Below are 21,069 nucleotides of genomic sequence, written 5' to 3' on the forward strand. Positions count from 1 at the left end.
ATAATATAAATATACATAATGTGAAGAAAGACTCCATTAATTTATAATATATATTAAAATCGTAGGAGCTCATACTATAATAATATTATAAAAATATTCATATACTTATTTTATTTTTATGTTTATATAAATGTTCCCTTTTTGCCAGGCTGGATATTACCAATTTTGAATTTTCAAAACAATTTAATGTAGTATTTGCTATCATACGTATATTAAATTTGCGTATACAGAGATAAAATTAAATTAGTTATTAATTTCACAAGGCTATAATAATATTATTCTACTTCTGTATAGGAAGGTACTATTATAATCACCACCAATAATATTTTACTTTTGTATCGGTACCTACTATTAAAATTACCACCAAATAAATTATAATATTATATCAAAATACAAAATGGAGACTGCCATTTTAGTACCCATGGCTACATGGTCCATTCATTGAAAACTGATAGATCTTCCAAAAATATTGGATCAGTTAGACAAGCACTTGAAAGAAGTTCCACCTGTTCGGCAAGGTGTCAAGCAATAACGCTACACATTTCCAATACCACTGTATGCAGAATTATGAATTGTAAATATTATTTGTAGTACCTACCTATCATATTACATATTTGTTTTCGTTGTACCCAATTACGCCTACCAATAAGTCTATACTTCCGCATTAAAAATCATTATAACCAATAAGCGCACACAGGAATGTTTAATTATTGTATTGAAATCTATTTAAATTAAAATTAATACCTAAGTGTTCCTCGAGTAGATTGTTTTAATCAATTTTAGCCAATTATAAAATCGATCAAAAGCTGTCGATATTACAAGTAGACGAACGATAATAGTAATTGCCTCTTCCCGATAATCAATTCGAAAATTACAAACTTAGCAAGAAACTCACACACTTAGCTTTCTGTGTAATAATAACGCCGGAAGATGGTCCAGTGTGTGAGTCGGCTTCGGACCAAAGCAACGCTCACTTCCGGTCCCAGCCCAGAAGCCACTTCCGACTGACTTGAGAACACTTTACAGGCACTAAGCACTAGGGAATGTAATCCCGGATAGAATATTCATTTCAGATTCCAGTATTCCGGGATTCCGGAATTGAAGAATTAAAAAAAAAAGTTTATAGGTCTTAAAAATATTATACCACGTTTGGTAGCATATTTTTTAATTATTATTTCTTCGGCAATATCCGCTGGAGCATATGGACACCACACGTTGCCTCCAAGAGTCCCTGTCGTTTGCCAGTCTTCTTGCTATCTTGCGTATACACTCTGTAGGTTTTGTTAAGCGGCCTTCCAGGACGCCGGAATCCAGTTGGCTTGAAGAACAGGTAAGCCAAGTTGAAGTTCTTTTCAGGTGTCCGCAACACTTGGCCGATGCAAATCCAACGTCGCCTCTTCACTCTCAGAATGATGAAAGGCTGCTCGGTGCGTTCTCTTATCTCCACGTTACATACAGTGATACCACCACCGCACATCCAGTAGGTATCAGTCACAAACATCTGTTATCGTTGCTCTAACCAGTCTACGCCTTCGTAAAGTGCTATGATTTACTACGGTAAAGCAGTACTGTCAGAATACAAGCGTCAAATAGACGCCATATAGTTTTAGCAGAAAAAATATTTGTTCCGATCCCGTAATCTCAAAAAAAGTGTATTAAATTTTGACTATCAATATAATATAACATATTTCCCCTAGGAAAGAAAATATTTTAAACAATGAAAAATAATATTTTTTATTAAAATACCTAACCGACATATTGTAAAGTGGATGCGAATTTCCAATAAATAACCATAAAACCAATCACGAGTAGGTGACGTAGGTGTAACAGAAGTAAAGTCCCAGCTTTCCGAGATGTCAGCATTTTTACCTGAATTTAGAGATCATCAAATCGAACGGGATCCCAGAGTTGCACACCCTAGCGCCAAGCACTTTCTCTACTAAACGTCAGGCAAGTACCTACTATATAAATTATTAAGATGGTATTATTATTAGGACGCTTTGTACAATATTGTCATCGTTTTACCTAAGACCCCATAATATATATATTACAATATTTACCACTTGAATATCGTACATAATTATAATCATTGAAATACTTCACAAATTAACGAATAGTCTAAAAACCGTTTCGATAATATATAATAATAATATTATATTCTTTTTAAAACTACAATAGGCCTAGAGGCCCAATAATAGTAGAGTATTTAACAGTGTAGTCTACGTCGAAACTACGTGACTACGTCGAAAATAGTGGGGATATGTACCTACCTATAATGTCGTATGTTTTTTTTTTTGTAAAAATAAAATTTTCCTGACTTTTTAAATATTAAAGGTCTTAAATTCTTTTACAACCCTCGTATCATAACGTTGGTACCGATACTTTTGATAAAATATTGAAAATAGGGTATTTGAGAGATATTTTCTTATTAAAATATATTTTCAACCGATTCGAATCTTTCAAATACGATTTCTTAGAAACATAAAAAAAAACTGGATAATAGACAACATTAATAATTATAAACTGACCTATCGATATTTAAGTCAATAATACCTATAAAATATTAATACGTAATTTTAAAAATCCCCCGTAGAATAAAAACTGAGCAATTAGTTGTGTTTTATATTCGATCCTACGAAGATCGTAATATGTATATGAACCTCCACTGAGTGGAGGATGAAATGTATTAACAGATCTTTATATTTTGCTTATTTTACAAGCCACCTACCTGCTCATACTCCGGATCCATGCACATATTGAAAAACAACATGTAAATTTGTCAGACCCGGGATTCAAACCTGGGACCCATAAAATTATAAGCCGCCGTGGTAGCCGTTTAGTCATCGAATCATCAAATATACCTACCTGATCGACACGCTGTAGTGGCAATAAAAACCGTAACAATATATTGGAAATATAATTATGGAAGCATTCTCGTTGGCAGAATTATTTGCAAATCACCCACCTGATAATGTTGACTTCTGCATCTTTGGTGACAACGACGATCTAGTCGACGGGAAATAATCGTCCATCTTCGTAGACCTCCCCTTGCCCCTTGCCGAGTCCGATTTCGCAGCACCACCATTGAAATTCACTGACGATGACGACACCCTTGGTTGAGTATCAACCTCCACTACCTCCATCTGCTGTGCTCTCGGGAAAGATTGCTTGTATCTGTTCTCTTGGAAGGAAGATGCTTGGGGATGAGAGTGAAACTCGGGACGAGACGAGGGTGGTCGTTGGGGGTACTGTGGTGGATTCGGGTCCTATTAGGCATTAAAACACAAACATAATTATTGATTCTTTTATTGAACATACATAATTTTTAAAAACACTTCTGAGAAAATACATTATAACCAATAAAAAGATCTTTTTGAAAAAAGTAAGCCACCCGGCTGGAATCGAACCAGCATATCTTGGGTTTACATCCTCTATGCTACAAGGCGACGTACTAATTGCGACAATTTTTAACTATTGGCCTTTTTTTGATACCTGCTCATTAGCGCTCTTCGAAATTAAAAATAAATAGTAATTAAAGTAGTAGGTACCTACTTTGATTTAATGAACAAAAACCGATTGCCAAAGTAGCTTGATATCGAAGAGCGCTGATGAGCAGGTATTAAAAAAAGGCCAATAGTTAAAATTTGTCGCAATTAGTACGTCGCCTTGTAGCATAGAGAACAATGCGCGGACGGGGCGTAAACCCAAGAGATGTTGGTTCGATTCCAGCCGGGTGGCTTACTTTTTTCAAAAAGATTTTTTCTATTGGTTATAGTATATTTTCTCAGAAGTGTTTTTCAAAATTATGTATGTTCAATAATTAGAATCGTACATTCTTAAATCATGTGAATTGTTCGTTGAATAAAAGAAATAGTTAATTAAAGATTCTTTTATTACTCAAACTAAAATAAAATATGTTATACAAGCGTTAGAAGCATACATATGGATCCAAGAGTTAGGGTGAGATAATCCTTTGATAGACACTTTCTACCGAAGCAAAAACAAAATTCCGTTGTTTTATTCGCCGCTGTTGTGCAACGGTATATTATCGGCATTTCGATTAAAATCGCATGACATGTGTTCATTTTTAATGAGATAATGTCGTTTTTTGCCTCAACTGAAAATTGTCATCTTTCGATTAACCCACATTACCTCACTGGAGCAGATCGAATCGAAAGTTAACCCACTAGTAGTTGTACACAATATTGCAGGCGATATTCTCCAACCAAGATGCCATGTCTGCGAAATCATAGCATTTTACATAGTGCAAATGACGAAACCAGGGGAGGAGTCGCGGGGATAGACGGGTATGTACATGAAACAGCGGGGGAGTTTTTACTTCCGCATATCGCCGCTAAGTCGTTGACAGCCATGAACATTAGGTATATTGGTAAGTCTATAATATCTGTTCCCAGTTTAATTTAATATTTATTTTATTATACTAAATAATGCAAAGTTATTATTATGCAAGGTGGAAAATCCATCCAAGGATGTGCAAAATAATATCTAAATTCTTGTTAATTATTGAGAACTTTATGCTGGCATACCTATATGATTTAGGAATGCGCCTCATGTAAAATAATAGGAAAAAAACAAGACATGGAAAAATTTCTAGCATATTAGGTTAAAGTATTATTTAAACAATAATCAATCTTTTTCATGCTTTAAAAAATATTCCTCATTATCTTGATTAACCAGCATAAAATATAATATCAACGTATAATTAAATTAAAATCAAACTTTTTCAGCGCGTAATACGAATGAGAGCAATGATATTTTCATTTGTTTTGTCCATCTGTCATGTCATTTGATTTCAAAACAATGTTTCAGAAATAAGCACTGCGCAGTATGACCCGTGCGCATTTCAGGCTTCGAAATTTTGTGAAATGTGAAATTATAATATATCTACAAAAATGTAGGTAAGTACCTATATTATATACTCATATAGTAGGTTAATTATTTATAGTACCGACCTACTAATATTATGACATCATACTAGAGAAAACTCAGATAATAGAATGCCATTAAAACCAAAATTTTAAAAATGTATTTCAAATCAGTATGGAAAATTGTTAATTAATATTATGACAGTTATCTATTGATTTCATTGCACTTTTGTGAGAATATAATCATTTGTATGGAAAGTAAATCTACGGCTTCGTAACAAATGATGGAAATTGTGTAATATTCTGACATAACTTGTCAAATCTCACCCTGATACTTCTTTGTCCGATAATATTTTCATATCCCCGTTTCGGACTGTCGTAACCAGGATACGGATATTCACTATTCTGCTCAAATTGATAAACATCGAAGCCTCCACCAGAAAAATTACGATTATTTTCTTTTTCCGCCTGTATGAATTGAACTTGATCGCCCATCCCGGACATGTTATTGTATGGTCTCATAGTATTATAAGGCTGAGAAACGAATGGGATGGCTTCCATTGCTTGAACCTGCATCATTGGTTCAGGAACGGAAAATCTGAAATATTTTCATAAAACGTCGTATTAATACAGCCACTATTGTTTTACTACATTTCACATAATGTTTTCCGCATTAAAAAAACTTCTTACCTCTTGTTGTTATTATTTATCATGACATTTTGATACCCGGTCATGTCATTTGAGACGCAAGGTACCATCCGCTGATATGGACCTGAAATGTTCATTAAATTATTATTTACCGGCTACATCCCATAATGAATCGTACAATACTGTTTATATTAAGATTTTTTTTAGACTCACTGTTTGCAAGCTTAGTTTTTCTGAAATATCTTTCCATCTTTAATTTTCTTTGCTGTCTCGGAAAACTATCTACTCCATCAAATCAAGCCGCCGAAACTAATGAAAAAAATGTTTGCCAACGTAACTACTTAAAATTGAAACCATAAACAATAATTACAATAAAAACCATAGACTATAGATACATCTAGACGCCATCCGTTGCATTGCTAAAGCGTCAATTACATTGAGCTTTTTTACGAGCTGCTTATTGGCGAATTTAAAAGCGGGCGGTTCAGCTACTGCGATTTCATGATTACACACAAAACTTTCCATTCGCTGATAAGCCACAAGCCAGCGAGCGATTTTGACGGAACGTAGTTCGTTTTTTTACCGGGAGGTCGCTACGCTCCATAACAATGTTTCCATTAAACGTCAAAAATGTAAATTTCAAAATGAGTAGTTCGTTTTTCCACCACCATCGCTCTACTGCGCAGACGCAGTAAGCCCACACGCCGGCGTGTAGTGTGAAAAGTTGACCGGCTTTCAACTTTTCTAGGTGGAGTGTTTACAACCTGCTTATTAGCTTATTCGATGATTACACTAGGCGAATTTACAGGCAGATTATAAATTTGCCAATAATCAGCTCATAAAAAAGCTCAATGTAATTGACGTAAGTACGCTGTAAGCTACGTGCCGTGCGTTTGGTTTGTGGGCGAACGAACGCATTCGCCTACAAATGTTCGAGACCATAGACCATTTCGCTAGTGCTCGCCCAAAGTGGTCGCACAAGACGCTCAGAATTAAAATATAATTTTCTAATTTTTTACCAACCAGGAGTCCAATCTCTTTGTTTTTTACGTTATATAGTATTTTTAAGCGGTCAAAATGCAACCATTAGGTAAAGATATCCATAATTTAAGTTATTTTAAAGAAACACTAGGTCACTGATATTAAAATAAATAATAATATACAAATAAATTGTCACGAACATGTATCAACTTACCTATGAAACGTAATACCATCTTCTTGCTTATCAGTACGGCTACCATATTTTAATACAACACGCAGAACCACCTTTCCTACTTAATTAACTAAAAATATATACCACTGACTTTATGTTTAACACAAAAAATAGCAAATTTAGCAACACGAACTCGCAGATTATCGATGCTACGTAAAGCGATTCACCACGATTTGCCAGCGATGCTTTTGGAAACTGACTCAAAAATATGTAGACCTTTTATCTTACTCTAGCGCATGTCGCAGAGATTATAGGGGTGCCGAATACTTTCTCACTCGCACTCATGCATCGTTTTTGTTCAGGCCTTGATAAAAACATATTTTTTACTGAAAGGGGATAGTAGGTATATGACATCTTTAATTTTTTCTCATGTTATAATGATATTTATTTTTAGATAAATATTTTTACACTTTTTCTATGTCAGTTAGCTGATAATAATTAAACGACATCTGTCTCTTCACCTACAAAATAGTTAAACGTAAAACTAAAAATAGACAATAAATTAGTCGTCGCCATAGATAATATCTCAATATCTGTAAAGTGGTAGCAGTGCATCTTGCATCGAATATAGCGGGAAAACATTTTAGCCGCTGTCATTATTTGTATTTCACCGTTAAACGTTTGTTATCGGATTGGAATATACCCGTGTCTTCTCAATTAGTTTGTGAAAAATTACTGACACTGACAATTCGATTTTATTCTTCAACTCAAACGATGGAGCGAAAGGCCCCAAGACAGGTTATAATACGCACAACTTCAACCGAACAGATGGTAGGTGAAGAGGTTATGTTGGATGATACTAACGTTTGTTATTATTGATATTCATTCATTACCATTGCTATAATTGCCATATTACAATTTATTCCAGATGAATCAAAGAACTACAAGAAAAAGCTTGAAGACTGTACAGAACATCGCCACCGATAAAGAGAATTTGACCGGGCGTCCTGCCCTTTCCGCAAACAAAAAGCCCATGGTGAAAGATGTCAAGACGTAAGTTTAAGTTAACCTATTGTTAGTAATAACGATGCTTATTTTCATCTTCCAATGTAGGTATTGACATGCCAATGCAATCAAACTAATTTAGATAACAAATTTATTCATCTACAAAATTTGCTAATAAGTTCAGTGAATGTGTAAAAAGTACCTGCCAAAGTAATGGAGTAATCTGATTATAATGTAACGAGTGTGATTTCAATGGATATTTGATATTTTGCCTTAGTTAGTTACCCTACGTTGGTTACTATGGATTGTGTCATTTTATTTTATGCTAACATATTGTATTTTTTTCAGCGAAATCAACAAGCAGATTGATTCAAAGCGTAAAAGGTTGCCAGGCAATGACAAGACCGTGCAGGCCGGATTGGACAGCAAAATAAAAGCTGAAGATCTAACCAGCGATGCAGGTCCTTCTGAGAATTATTGGCAAGTCCTCGCTGAAAAGAGGGGGTAAGAAAAATAATCATTACTTTTTAGTCTTCCTGTTTGTTTCCAACAATAGTGATCTCCGTCTTGTTTCATAATTGTCTGAACTGTGACACTCCTGACCAGTTAGTTACCTTAAATGAATTTGATTAATGTCATAATAATACTCGCATCATATTCTATAAACAATATGTCATGGCTGTGCTTTCATGTCATTGTATATAGTGTAAAGGTTGGAAGCGGGGGTTGGGTGGAATATGTACATGAAATACCAGGCGAATTTGTAATAGCCATGACATAAAGATACGTCTATAGTTCAGATTTTCGAGTATGATGGTTTTGCCTCCATTCCAATCATATTGTAATTGTAAAACTACAACTTCATGTCGTCCCAGAAACAAAGAATTTCGATGGATATTTCTGTGACCGCAAAGAAAAAGGAAATACTATTAATATATCGTCGCCGTAGATGTCAAGGGAGCCAGTCCACAAAATCATATTGCTGAGAAACAGGCACTCAAAGCTTTTGTGTGACAAAGAAAAGTAACATTTTTTTATTGCACTTTTTTGTTTTTAAAGATATAACGGTGAAACTTTCAACATAGAATATACTTTGTGGTGTTATCTTTTTATTATTTTGTACAAATAACTAAAAAAAATAATATCTTAGAAGTTATGTGTGTTATGTATATCTCTTGACCACTGAATATTGAAATGTACAAAAAATGTAGTCAAAAGAGTTTTGTGGTTTAAATCCATTGACCACTGCATCTTTGATGATCTTAAAATGCTTTGTGTACTTACTCATTTTCGCCAAATTTGTGGCTTGGCTCCCTTGACATCTACGGCGACGATATCTACTTCAGGAGAGCCAAATGAAGATTTAGTTTTGGACCACTTTGTATGATGGCTTCTATGTTTCTGTCTAAAGTTTATTAATTCAAGAGCAATGATTTGGCTCATAATTTTTCTCATTTACACATTGTGGTTAATTTGGCTTATCAAACTAATTTTTCAATTTTGTAGGCTTCTATCTCTTTGGTTTGCGCCAGCATTAAAATAATGAGAGAGAAAACAGCGATGACTTTAAATTCAGTTCACATTAATTTCACAACAGGTTTTTGTTCAACTTAGCTAGCAGGCTGAAGGGGCTACTGCCTCTTGTTAATTGATAGAGAAAGTTATTGAATCGTTAAATTTTAAATTATCTTTTTAATTCTAGGGTGGCTTTGAGCGAAGCATTGGAAGAAAATCGAGAGCTTCATGAAAAGGTTCTGAAACTAGAAGAGGAGAATCGAATCTGCAAGGAAATGCTGGAGGAAGCCAACAGTTTAGCAGAAGTTTTGAGAGTAAGTACATATTATAAAATGGGGGGAAGTGAAGAAAATACAGGTTGCCTATTTAGGTACTTGACATCAACGTTTTCTTAAATGTTTCGAACCTCCGCATGCAGAGATGAACCACACACGAAATGCTCTACACTCTTTGCAGGCTCATTTTTCACAAGGTCTTTATATTATAGTCTTCACATTTTTGCCTTGTAAAGATGTAAAAACATACTACTATAGTATCATACAATTCACATCAAAATAATAATAACTGCTATAATATAAGTAGGTGTTTTCTTTCCCAACATAATATTAATTTGATGAGTTAATTTATTTACACAAAAATATGGTGCACATTTTTTTCTCCAAAATTTACTCGTTGGATGAATGTAATATGATCCGCACACAGAATAGGAAAATTATGGATAACGTTGCTTGGTATACCTACTTTGCATAGTTTTCGCGGTGGGTAAAGTTTTAAAATCAATTAAAGTTGTGAAAATTACACATGACGTCTCAAAACCGTCTATGGAAAAAAAACTACATATTATTATGTATGTATTAAATATATTATAGTAAACCCTGTTAATTCCAAATCGACAGGACAAAAATCGAAAAAAAAGTCAATTTACGAAATACAAAATGTATGCCAAAAAACAGTAGGTACTTAGAATTTAAAAAAAAAAAAACTTTTTGTTCTAATTTTGTAAAATTATTCATCATTATAAATAGACCTTACGAATTTTCACAAAAATTTAGATTTATTGTGAATTTCATATTAAGACGGGGTATTACTGTATGACTGTTGATACCGCCTAAACCATGGCATCCTCAGAGGATCCAAGGCCAGGAGGCCTGAATCATCATTGGGCTGATTCATGCAAACATGAACAGATCGACTGCGAGGCAAATTTCTAGCCCGTAAGCAAATAGTAATAATTATTAATATCATTTTTTTTAATATTATTACCTACATTATTTCATCCAATTTTGACCAATATTGGAAGCAAAGTTCCCAGCCATACAATGTACCTAGCACCTAGAATATCTGATTTGAGATTACTTTAAAAAAATATGTATTTGTACCTAGTTCAAATATTTCAAAATATGTAGCTAACAAGCAAAGAAATGCAGAAGGTAGTAATAATTCCAAGAAATTCACAGCCCCTTTCCAAAGCATGTACCTAGAAAAGGTCTGAAATATGAGACCTGAGGTACCTACTTACAAGCCAGGTACATATGCCAGAGGCTGTTTTTGTCATTTTTCAGAGATAGAATAATAAAATTGTGAATTGTTTGTTGGGTATGATTACTACCTACTCTGCCCTACCAGCCCCTATAAGGGTCATTCGGGTTTTGGTCTCTGCGGACGTCGGCTGTGGCGCCGCGCTCCCGGCGTCACTGCCATTTTAAATTTAATTATTTTTTTTTTTTAATATTTTTGTTAAATATTTTGTACGCTGTACTTTATTGTATTTATATTCCGAACAATAAACGCCCTGTTTTCGCCTGTACTTCCGCGTTGTCAATCAACACAAACATGTCCCCGAAAGAAGCAGACGATACCACCGTGACTTGACATGACATTACATCATCAGGGGGGTCCAGCGCAAATACCTACCCCCCCCCCTTTCGGAGGTGACATTTGGCCCCCCAAGGCGTGGGGCATACGCCTTCTGATCGTGATCGTCTACGATTAGGAGGTAGGCGGAATTTCTTTCGCCCGAATCCAAGCCCTGAGAAGCGATTGATTGACAACCGGAAAAGAGAGCAGCGTGTGGAATTGTGGGAGATAGTACAGCGTCCAGAGGCTTGACCTCTGGTGGCGCTCAACTTGCAAGCAAGCAGAATCATCAAGCCTTCAAGATGCCGCCTCTCATGGATCCGCCGCAGTTAGGAAACTATCGCCGGCCGACTCATCGCGCATCATCGGTAATCACGCACGAGGATGCTGCCGAATAACAGCACGCCAGACCATTTCAAAACCAAGGACTCTCGATGTTTCCCCGACCAGCTGTATCATCAGTCGACCCTGGCCCACGGACGGATACGTCGAGGAAGTTCCTGGCTCCAACTGTCTGCGAGCCTTGGAATCAGCCCTGGCCCAGACACGGGACACCAAAGTGCGTAGTCGATGCCACCGGCGCGTCATCTACCACACTTCGGAAGAGCCAAGCAGCCTTCTTCAGCAGAGAAAAGCAGCCTCCAGCAGCAAAGCGAGCAGCCTAGCAGCATCCTCAACCAGCCGTAGCATAGCGTCATAGGTTAGGCAGTTTCAAATAGTGTTTGTGTTTGAATGTGGTGTAAAGACAGTTTAAATATACAACATTTTAGCGTCAGTTTATACCTAGTAACCTAAGCCTGTGTAAAAAAACTTTAGCCTGTGTCAATTACGTGTTAGCATAGTTTTTTTTCATGTAAAATTGCCTGTCAGTGTGTGTAACTGGAGGCATGGCAAGCAAGCAATCAAAAAGTGGTCGCGTGGTATGCATCTGGGTGAAGTGTCGTTCGATCTTCGGACCGGCGTTAAGACAGGCTGGGCGCGACGCCCTCCTCTCTCAGCATCCTTACGGTAGGTCCGGAAAACTGTGGAGTCACTGACCGCGAGGCGTCAAAGTGCTGTATTCCCAGTTTGACCGGCCACCGACGGTTCGGAGGGGCTTCGATCCTTTAACGCAGGAGATGCAACCACCCACATATCAAGCCGCCGCATTGTCCAGTTACACACGCTAAAAACTTTGAATCGTGGTCGATCTTAATCGGCCCAATTACGGTTCAGGGCCTTTCCCAGAGAGGTCGCTTGATACCGCCTAAACCATGGCATCCTCAGAGGATCCAAGGCCAGGAGGCCTGAATCATCATTGGGCTGATTCATGCAAACATGAACAGATCGACTGCGAGGCAAATTTCTAGCCCGTAAGCAAATAGTAATAATTATTAATATCATTTTTTTAAATATTATTACCTACATTATTTCATCCAATTTTGACCAATATTGGAAGCAAAGTTCCCAGCCATACAATGTACCTAGCACCTAGAATATCTGATTTGAGATTACTTTAAAAAAATATGTATTTGTACCTAGTTCAAATATTTCAAAATATGTAGCTAACAAGCAAAGAAATGCAGAAGGTAGTAATAATTCCAAGAAATTCACAGCCCCTTTCCAAAGCATGTACCTAGAAAAGGTCTGAAATATGAGACCTGAGGTACCTACTTACAAGCCAGGTACATATGCCAGAGACTGTTTTTGTCATTTTTCAGAGATAGAATAATAAAATTGTGAATTGTTTGTTGGGTATGATTACTACCTACTCTGCCCTACCAGCCCCTATTAGGGTCATTCGGGTTTTGGTCTCTGCAGACGTCGGCTGTGGCGCCGCGCTCCCGGCGTCACTGCCATTTTAAATTTAATTATTTTTTTTTTTTAATATTTTTGTTAAATATTTTGTACGCTGTACTTTATTGTATTTATATTCCGAACAATAAACGCCCTGTTTTCGCCTGTACTTCCGCGTTGTCAATCAACACAAACATGTCCCCGAAAGAAGCAGACGATACCACCGTGACTTGACATGACATTACATCATCAGGGGGGTCCAGCGCAAATACCTACCCCCCCCCCCTTTCGGAGGTGACACTGTCAATAGCTGAGTTTGTCATGCTAGCTTATTTATAAAAAGGAAAATGATACTCGGTTTTTATGGATTTTGTATATGCCCTTAAAATAAATAGTTTGCCGCGATGCCCTGTAAATCGAGACAAAGACCATTATAAAAATCACACTACCGAAAAGTTATGTAATTGTTATCCAATATACTCATTTGTTATGTACTACAAACACATATTCTCCACATTTGCAGGAGATAGTCGGAGAGCAAGAAGAATCCGGAATTGATTTGGCGGAAGCCAGTACCTCTAGCGTAGTCGACGAATCAGCAACCACCGCTGCCGATAGTGAAGAAGAAGACGATTAATTTATACATACTTACGTACATATTATTCTTATCATACAGCCAAATTGTCATAAGTGATAGTAAGTATTTCGTGCCAATAAGATACATCAATCTGTTAATTAAATATTGCTATCCTCTTGAATAATAATTATTAATACAGCAACAGTTTACAGTACTATAAAACATTTCAGCACGTCTACTCTATACACAAGACTGCTATCGGTGGTTATCGAAGGTAGTTTTATCACGTTTGTATTGAGGTATTATATTGTTACAAGTTAGCCGAAAACTGTCTATCTCACTCTAAAAGTTAGCACAGTCAAGAGAGGTGCTATTAAAACATGGTTCTTATTGTAACAATTACAACTTATTGTAATAATTATAATACTTTGATACAAAAATATGAAAAACTACCCTCGATAGCAGTGTATAGAATAGATGCGCAGACTGATAAAAGGACAGTTACTTAGTGGCCAATAATTATTCCATAAATCATTTGAAACATACTCCTTCCTGCAAGTGATTTTATTGACTACGAACTAGCTCACGGTTACTAAAAATGATAATATATATTTTCATTTGGCTTAAAGTAAGTGCGCTTGCAGCTTTGTACTTGTGATAATTTGGCTTCAAAGAATGATATTAATTTGTAATTCATAAGACTTTTTAGATTAATATATAACCTACTTTAAAAAAATAATTTTATATATTTTGTTTGGGTTATTAAAAGACAGGATGTTTCAAATTTAAGTGTCACAATAATTCTTTGGTATTTATTTAAGTTAATTTCAAACCAAAGATCACCCACTCACTTCATGCTAAAAAAATGTCATATTTTTTAAATATATCTTGACTGTCTTCAATATTCTAAATGCAATACAACTCATATATTTACTTATAATCCATCATTATTATGAAGGCAAGCAAATGAGAAAAATAAGTAAATATGTATATTGAACATAAAACTGATATTTTATATTTATATTGAAGTGTGAAGTTAAATATATTGCTTGAATACTTATTTTTCCTGGTGTCTTATTATTATTCATACACAAATGTACACTGTACAGTCAAAAATATCCTTCGAAATTATCTCTGGACTCGCAGAGCCTAAAACATTTTATTTGGCCCTTCAAAAAAAATATCTGCCGACCCTGTATTGAATACTTGCAATACTTTGCCATTATTTTCTTCATCATTTTTATATTGTTAAAAAGTAGAATAATTTTTTCTTTTAATATTCTCTGCTCAGTGTTTCCCAATTAATAATATCCTATCGTAAATAGTATATGGATGAATAAATAATATATCGTTTTGAGGTAAATATTTTGACAGCTGTTTTGAGTCAATGTGTCAAATTAAAACATCCACCAGTGTGACCAATTAATAGACGTGCGATGTTCATGTGTCAAAACTACATGAGTCAGAGCCTGACCGTTAGTCAGTCATGGACCAATGTTTTGATAATTTGAGGAAAATGGTATTGCCTTAGTCAACTTGAAGCGTCATTCTGTAATTATTGAACTTCTAACACGAAAAATAATGAATAAGTAGGTGTTTAAAAACTTTTTTTAATCAATTATTAAAATTCACTGCTGTCATATTTTGCAGTTTTTACACATAATATTATACTGTATAGCGGTGGTAAAGGGTAGTGGTAGACTGTTAAGATCCAACATAAAAAGTGTACACTAAACTTTGTCAGTCCAACATTAATTGTTTTCATTGAACTAAGACTACAAAAAACTACTTATCGCTAAGAGTGAAGAGGTGAGGTTTTACCTGGCTCGGCGGCGTGCTGCGAATGACAAGAGAACCTTAACCTGGCATGCCGGTTCTTCAGGTCAATTGGATTCCGGCGTTCCTATATCCTATTCCTATCTAAAGTGTGTACGGCAGAACTACAGGATGCCGTACACAAAAAGCCTACGCGTACCATACGCAATAAAACTGGCTAGCGACAGGGATTCTTGGAGGCGCCGCGTGGTGTCCATATGCTCCAGCCAAGGGATGGATATAGCCGAAGAAGAAGACTACAATGAGTAGATAGTGTTTGTTAGTTTTTAAAATTTAATTAAGCCCGACAGCCATAATAATTAATGAAAAAATTATTCGCTTATCTATATTTTGGAGTCTCGTAAAAGGACAAGACCGCTTTAGAGGTGAAGGTATAGAGATGAAAGTCGGATTGGAGGTTGTCCAGATGAATGGAGGAGCGAGAGTTTATTGCTGATAGAACGGTATACAGTTGGTACATGATACAGGACTTATGTTAGCGGTCCGAGGCTCGGTGGAAATGATGCTTGAGTCCCAGGCACGGTGAGAGAATGCATATGGGCGAGGCACATCGAGAGAGTGCGTTGGTCTGAGGCTCGGTGGAAGAGATGCTGCGTGGACTGATAGAGACTAAGATTTGACTGATACTAAGATTACAGAACTGAATGAGATAACCCATCAACGCGAAAGTCATTATTGATGTGGTTTGCAATTGGGAAATCTGCAGACCGCTGCATTGTTGCAACTTCGAGGAGTTTTGATGACCAAACCAGACGTAGTCGAACCCCATCGAAGTGTGTCGCGCCTGTAGAATATTATGTTGATTGTAGATGCGATAATTAAATGACTTGCTGATTTTTACATTGCAGAAATAACGCTGACAAGGCCCCAGGTCGTTGCCCGTTAAATAACATAATACATAATTTAAAATATTTTATAGATAGAAGAATACTTTTAATTGACTGTGGTTTGGGTAGGCAGGGCTTAATGAAATTTAAAAAACTAATCCACACCATCTGTAATACTATGTGTTCTTAATTCAATGAAAACGAATAAATATGACTGAAAAATATGCACTATTTTTGTCGGATCGCCCATAGCATACCTTAACGATTATAGTTTGGTTTAGGCTGGGTTTAATTGAATTTTTAAAACTAACCAGCACCACCTTCAAATTGTATTCTTAGTTCAATAAAAACAAATAAGTATGACTGACAAAGTTTAATATGCTCTATTTATGTCAGATCTTAACAGCCTACCTCCACCCTTCACCACTGCTTTATCGTTCAGACCAAAATACATCAGTTCAATGAACATTGTATATAAACTGTTATAAATAATGTTATAATTAAAGATAATGTTGGTCTGAACTAGGTTTGAATTATTTATATAAAGCATTCATTAATTTATCAAACTGATTCTCCCAAGTCCACACTGAGAGAATGGGAAACTTATACAGTTCCGAAAGATGTTGTTTGTTGACGTCCTGGGGTAAAACAGTTCTCACTTTTTTATTTAAACAACCCGTGCCGTTAATATATTCCATTGACATCAAAGTGTAGACAAATCTGGCGTAAGTGCAGTCTACATTATCCAAGCTGCTGGACTCCAACATTTTCGGAGATTTGACAATGTCAATATAGCCCTTTGTTACGATAGGAATAACATAGTCCACCTGCAAGAAGTAAACATGTTTTCACATTAATATAATAGAGGCCGCTGGATCGATGAAATGATAAAGTTCTCCGGAAATACGTGGCAGCGCAACGCACAGGACTGAGAGAAGTGGAAGCAGCTTGAAGAGGCCTTCATCCAGCAGTGGATGGATTCAGGCTGATGATGATGATGATTATAAAGATATTTTGATTATAGCTGTATCTTCTCGTAATATGAAAGCACTAGTATCCTACTGAGGTTCCAGGTTCGAATGCTGGGTCTGGCAAATAGACATATTGTTTTTCAATGTGTGTTTGGAGTCTTGAGTATGGATCTAACAGGCTGAGCAAGTCGCTAACATTCATTTCTCGTAAAAACAAAAATCTGTTAACACAAACCTCCACTCTGTGGAGGTCCATATGGTCTTCTTAGGATCAAACATGGTCAAATAAAGTATGAACCTACAATAATGGCGGTTTTCCATGAACCAAATGAAAGTTTATATACTTACATATTATAGTTGGAACGAAATTTTCATTCATACACCCTGCAGTACGAGCAACTTGCAACGAGCCTGGAACGTTGAGGAAAGAAGAAGGAAAAACATGCAGTAACAACCCAAAAATATATTACAATAACAAACAACCATTAGTCTCACATTATACTTATTGGTTGATTATTTTACATACGTAGGTAGCATTTTGATTGAATTTTATAATTTTCCCTTCTGGACCAACTAGGTAGGGTTCTGCGAAATTTTACGAATGCTTCAAGGATTCCGCCATACAAACTAAGGTTTTAAATCACTGCCATAGACAATGGTTTTTCTTTAACATCTTTGCTTGAATCCTTATTGTAATAAGTTGGGTATGTATTGTTTAAAATTAATAATAATAGATATAAATTACCTCTTCAAAATACTGTCTTATATACACATCAGGATTCATCAAGACATTCGACTTCTCATTCTCCAGACATATAAAATTTATTCTTCTACCGCCAAATTCTACATTTCCATATTTGTCAGATATTCTGCTTGCTACATATCTTCCATCTTCTGCATATGTAAGCAAGACTGCCGGCTTCTTCAGCAGATGAAAATCTGACGTGTTATCATCTTTAAACGCACTATCATCGCTAAAAGAGTTTGTTTCCTTATCATTGTCTGGCTTTTCAGCGCGTCTTTGATATTGTAGAACTTCCGGAAGAACATTACTGACATATTTCGGCTGTATGATTTTAAACTCTTTATCGTCGTTACTGTTGATCGAGTAATAACCTAAGTCTTGTTCATTGTTTTGCTTATGGTTTAATATATTCGCAAGAATCTCCACATGATTACAGATTCCTTCCAATACGTCGAGCCTATCCAATTTTTGAAGTGCTGTGATAAGCTTGTCGAATGTGGCATTGTCATTCTGAATGAATACTCTTAATACAGTCTCTGTTGGGCATTTTCTTATGGAATTATCGATATACTGGAAAAGTAAATCAAAATTAACACACAGCAAAACATGTTTTAAGAAAAAATATAGTAATAGCAAAAAAAATAAGGTAGAATTCTAAATAGCCGACAGTTGAGTATGTACGAGGGTGGGTCAATAAGTCCTTAGAAAAGCCGACAGGTGGCGCGACTAGTACTGTAAGCGGTTTGTTTTCATGCAGCGGCACTACCGATTCAGTATGCTGCGAAGTTTCAATCAGATTGGTCGGGTTGTTGTGTGTTTCTCGTACATTTAAAAAAAAAATTTGTTTGTTTACAAAAATGGAGAAAATTGAGTTTAGAGCTGTTATTAAACATTTTAATATAAAAGGGTTAACAGCAAAGGAAATAAAAAATGAGTTGGATTTAGTTCACGGCATATCTGCTCCTTCACTTGCAACTATTTATAACTGGTTAAATGAATTTAAACGTGGTCGTACATCAACAAAGGATGAACCACGCTCAGGACGTCCTGTAGAGGTGACTACACCAGAAATGATCAATAAAATCCACGATATGGTGTTAAGTGACCGAAGATTAAAGTTGAATGAGATAATTGAGGTTACAGGGATCTCAAAAGGTAGCGTCATTTCTATTTTACATGACAAATTGGGCATGAAAAAAATTTCTGCAAGATGGGTGCCGCGTTTGCTCACAGTCGACAATAAACGCAATAGGGTGGTGGCCTCTAAAGCCCTGTTGTCGCTCATGCAACGCAATCCGGATGAATTTTTTCGTCGCTTTGTGACTGTAGATGAAACATGGATACACCACTATACTCCCGAGACGAAAGAACAGTCAAAGCAGTGGATTGCGAAAGGCGAACCATGTCCAAAGAAGGCAAAAACCGTAAAATCAGCTGGTAAGGTTATGGTTACTGTATTTTGGGATGCACGTGGAATTATTTTCGTTGACTATTTGGAAAAAGGAAAAACAATAACAGGGGATTATTATGCATCTTTATTGGACCAGCTAAAAAACAAAATTGAAGAAAAACGGCCTCATTTAAACAGGAAAAAAATCCTCTTTCATCAGGACAATGCCCGTGTTCACACATGTTTACGATCAATGGCTAAAATTGAAGAATTGAAGTTCGAATTGGTCGACCACCCACCGTATTCGCCAGATTTAGCCCCCAGTGACTTTTTCCTTTTCCCAAACTTAAAAAAATGGCTAAGTGGACAACGTTTTTTTTCAAATGAAGAAGTCATCGATCGGACAAATGCTTATTTTGAGGACCTTCCGAAAACTTATTTTTCTGACGGTTTAAAAAAAATTGAGAAACGTCTAACCAAGTGTATTGAGCTCCAAGGAGATTATGTTGAGAAATAAAAAAAAATACAAAAATAAAAACTGTTTTAATGCTTTTTTCTATGGAATTATTGACCCACCCTCGTACTATTTACATCGGATCTCCACGGCCTCCCTCCACTCTTTCGGTACTGATCTATACTACAATTATTATTTGATGACTGTACGTCTAACAAGCGTTGAATCTGAGATGGCTTTTCCGGCAGCTGGACTTATTTGCACGAAGATAAGATCAAGAATCCACTCGATGGACTAGCTTTTTTGAGAGCATATTTCAGTTTAAATTATCAATAAATTCAAAATTTTTGAAAAACCAGCAGTTCTATAATATTGTTATCTGTACATATTTTTAAAGGTCAATATAATAAATGTAGGTATATTAGATTTTCACCATAAAATATTAACATTTTAAAAAGATTTTCATAGATTGATACATACTTCTGTTTTTTCTATTCATTCTAATGATTACCGGTATTGATATTTTCATTCGGTATTACAATCCTAGTCAAAGAGTTATAATAAAGGTCAATCCATATGTGTGAGCAGGAATGTCTATTTCAATTTTTTTATTTTTAAGCCAAGTAACGTGGATATTTTGATATTACGATAATGGGTGATTTGATTGAATCCTTCTATGCCATCAATTATACACAGTTATAACAAAAATAGAGGTAAATCAAAACTTTTGCTGCAAGTTTTGGGCTAGTTCGTGCAAGGGATACAAATACGCATATTGACAAATAGGTGACAACTGCCAACCAATATCTATATTTTAATAAATGTCAAAATAGATAAGTAGGTAAGTAACTAACATTAAGAATCTTTGCAAAATAATGAATAACACATGAAAAGTACTAACGTTAATTTCTTCTGCTAAGATGCCTAGGTGATATCCTAGGTCTTTCCAGCCAGGAGTAAACCCATTCTCTCTGGTACCACCGATTCTTCGAATTAAGGTCACGAAAATTTTCGAGCACAATTCGGAAATTTGGTCGGTATGAGTGCTTCGGTAAAATAAAAATGATGAGTGAATATGACGGCACTTCTCACAAAGGGCCCCATAATCCAAATTTCGAGCAACTAAAGCCTGCTCGGCAATCTTTTCGAGGTCGTCATACACGGAATCGTCGAAAGACGATGAGGAAAAGTCGCTGAAAAAATATAAAAAAAATATTGATTCATGCGGAAATTGATTTAATTTATATTGTAGAAAGTAATATGTATTAGTAAGACAAAATTTCAATCAATAACCTTTCCATAACAGTGTGTTTAACGTAAAAGTTTTGTATAATTTCATTTATTTACAATACTCAGTATTTTGACGTCTTCAAAAGTCACAATAGTGGCTAATTGCCATTACCAAAATAACAGTGAAAATAATATATTA

At 35.7% G+C, this 21,069-nt stretch overlaps 2 protein-coding genes across 3 annotated transcripts; one reads left to right on the forward strand and one right to left on the reverse strand.

Moving 5' to 3' along the window:
• The first annotated feature begins 7,314 nt into the window (after positions 1-7,314).
• Positions 7,315-14,483, forward strand: geminin (geminin DNA replication inhibitor). Its single transcript, XM_085944913.1, has 5 exons — positions 7,315-7,518; positions 7,616-7,740; positions 8,041-8,196; positions 9,395-9,521; positions 13,364-14,483. Exons 1-5 carry the CDS (start codon positions 7,462-7,464, stop codon positions 13,475-13,477), a joined length of 579 nt encoding a protein of 192 aa, XP_085801039.1. The 5' UTR covers positions 7,315-7,461; the 3' UTR covers positions 13,478-14,483.
• Positions 14,484-15,007: 524 nt separating this feature from the next.
• On the reverse strand, positions 15,008-21,026 carry LOC147073763 (uncharacterized). Of its 2 annotated transcripts, XM_085944911.1 has the most exons (5): positions 20,934-21,026; positions 20,542-20,833; positions 17,797-18,366; positions 17,400-17,462; positions 15,009-16,907 (listed from the first exon to the last, which is right to left on the reverse strand). In XM_085944911.1, the coding sequence occupies exons 1-4, from the start codon at positions 20,939-20,941 to the stop codon at positions 17,427-17,429; spliced, it is 906 nt and encodes a 301-aa protein (XP_085801037.1). In that variant the 5' UTR covers positions 20,942-21,026; the 3' UTR covers positions 15,009-16,907; positions 17,400-17,426. The 2 variants fall into 2 exon arrangements, with proteins under 2 accessions (XP_085801036.1, XP_085801037.1); XM_085944910.1 differs by lacking the exon at positions 17,400-17,462 and having other exon boundaries at positions 15,008-16,907.
• Positions 21,027-21,069: the final 43 nt, after the last annotated feature.

This window comes from Rhyacophila brunnea, unplaced genomic scaffold, assembly GCF_057557595.1.
Source record: "Rhyacophila brunnea isolate RB1 unplaced genomic scaffold, BYU_Rbru_1.0 scaffold_17, whole genome shotgun sequence".
Classification (NCBI taxonomy): domain Eukaryota; kingdom Metazoa; phylum Arthropoda; class Insecta; order Trichoptera; family Rhyacophilidae; genus Rhyacophila; species Rhyacophila brunnea.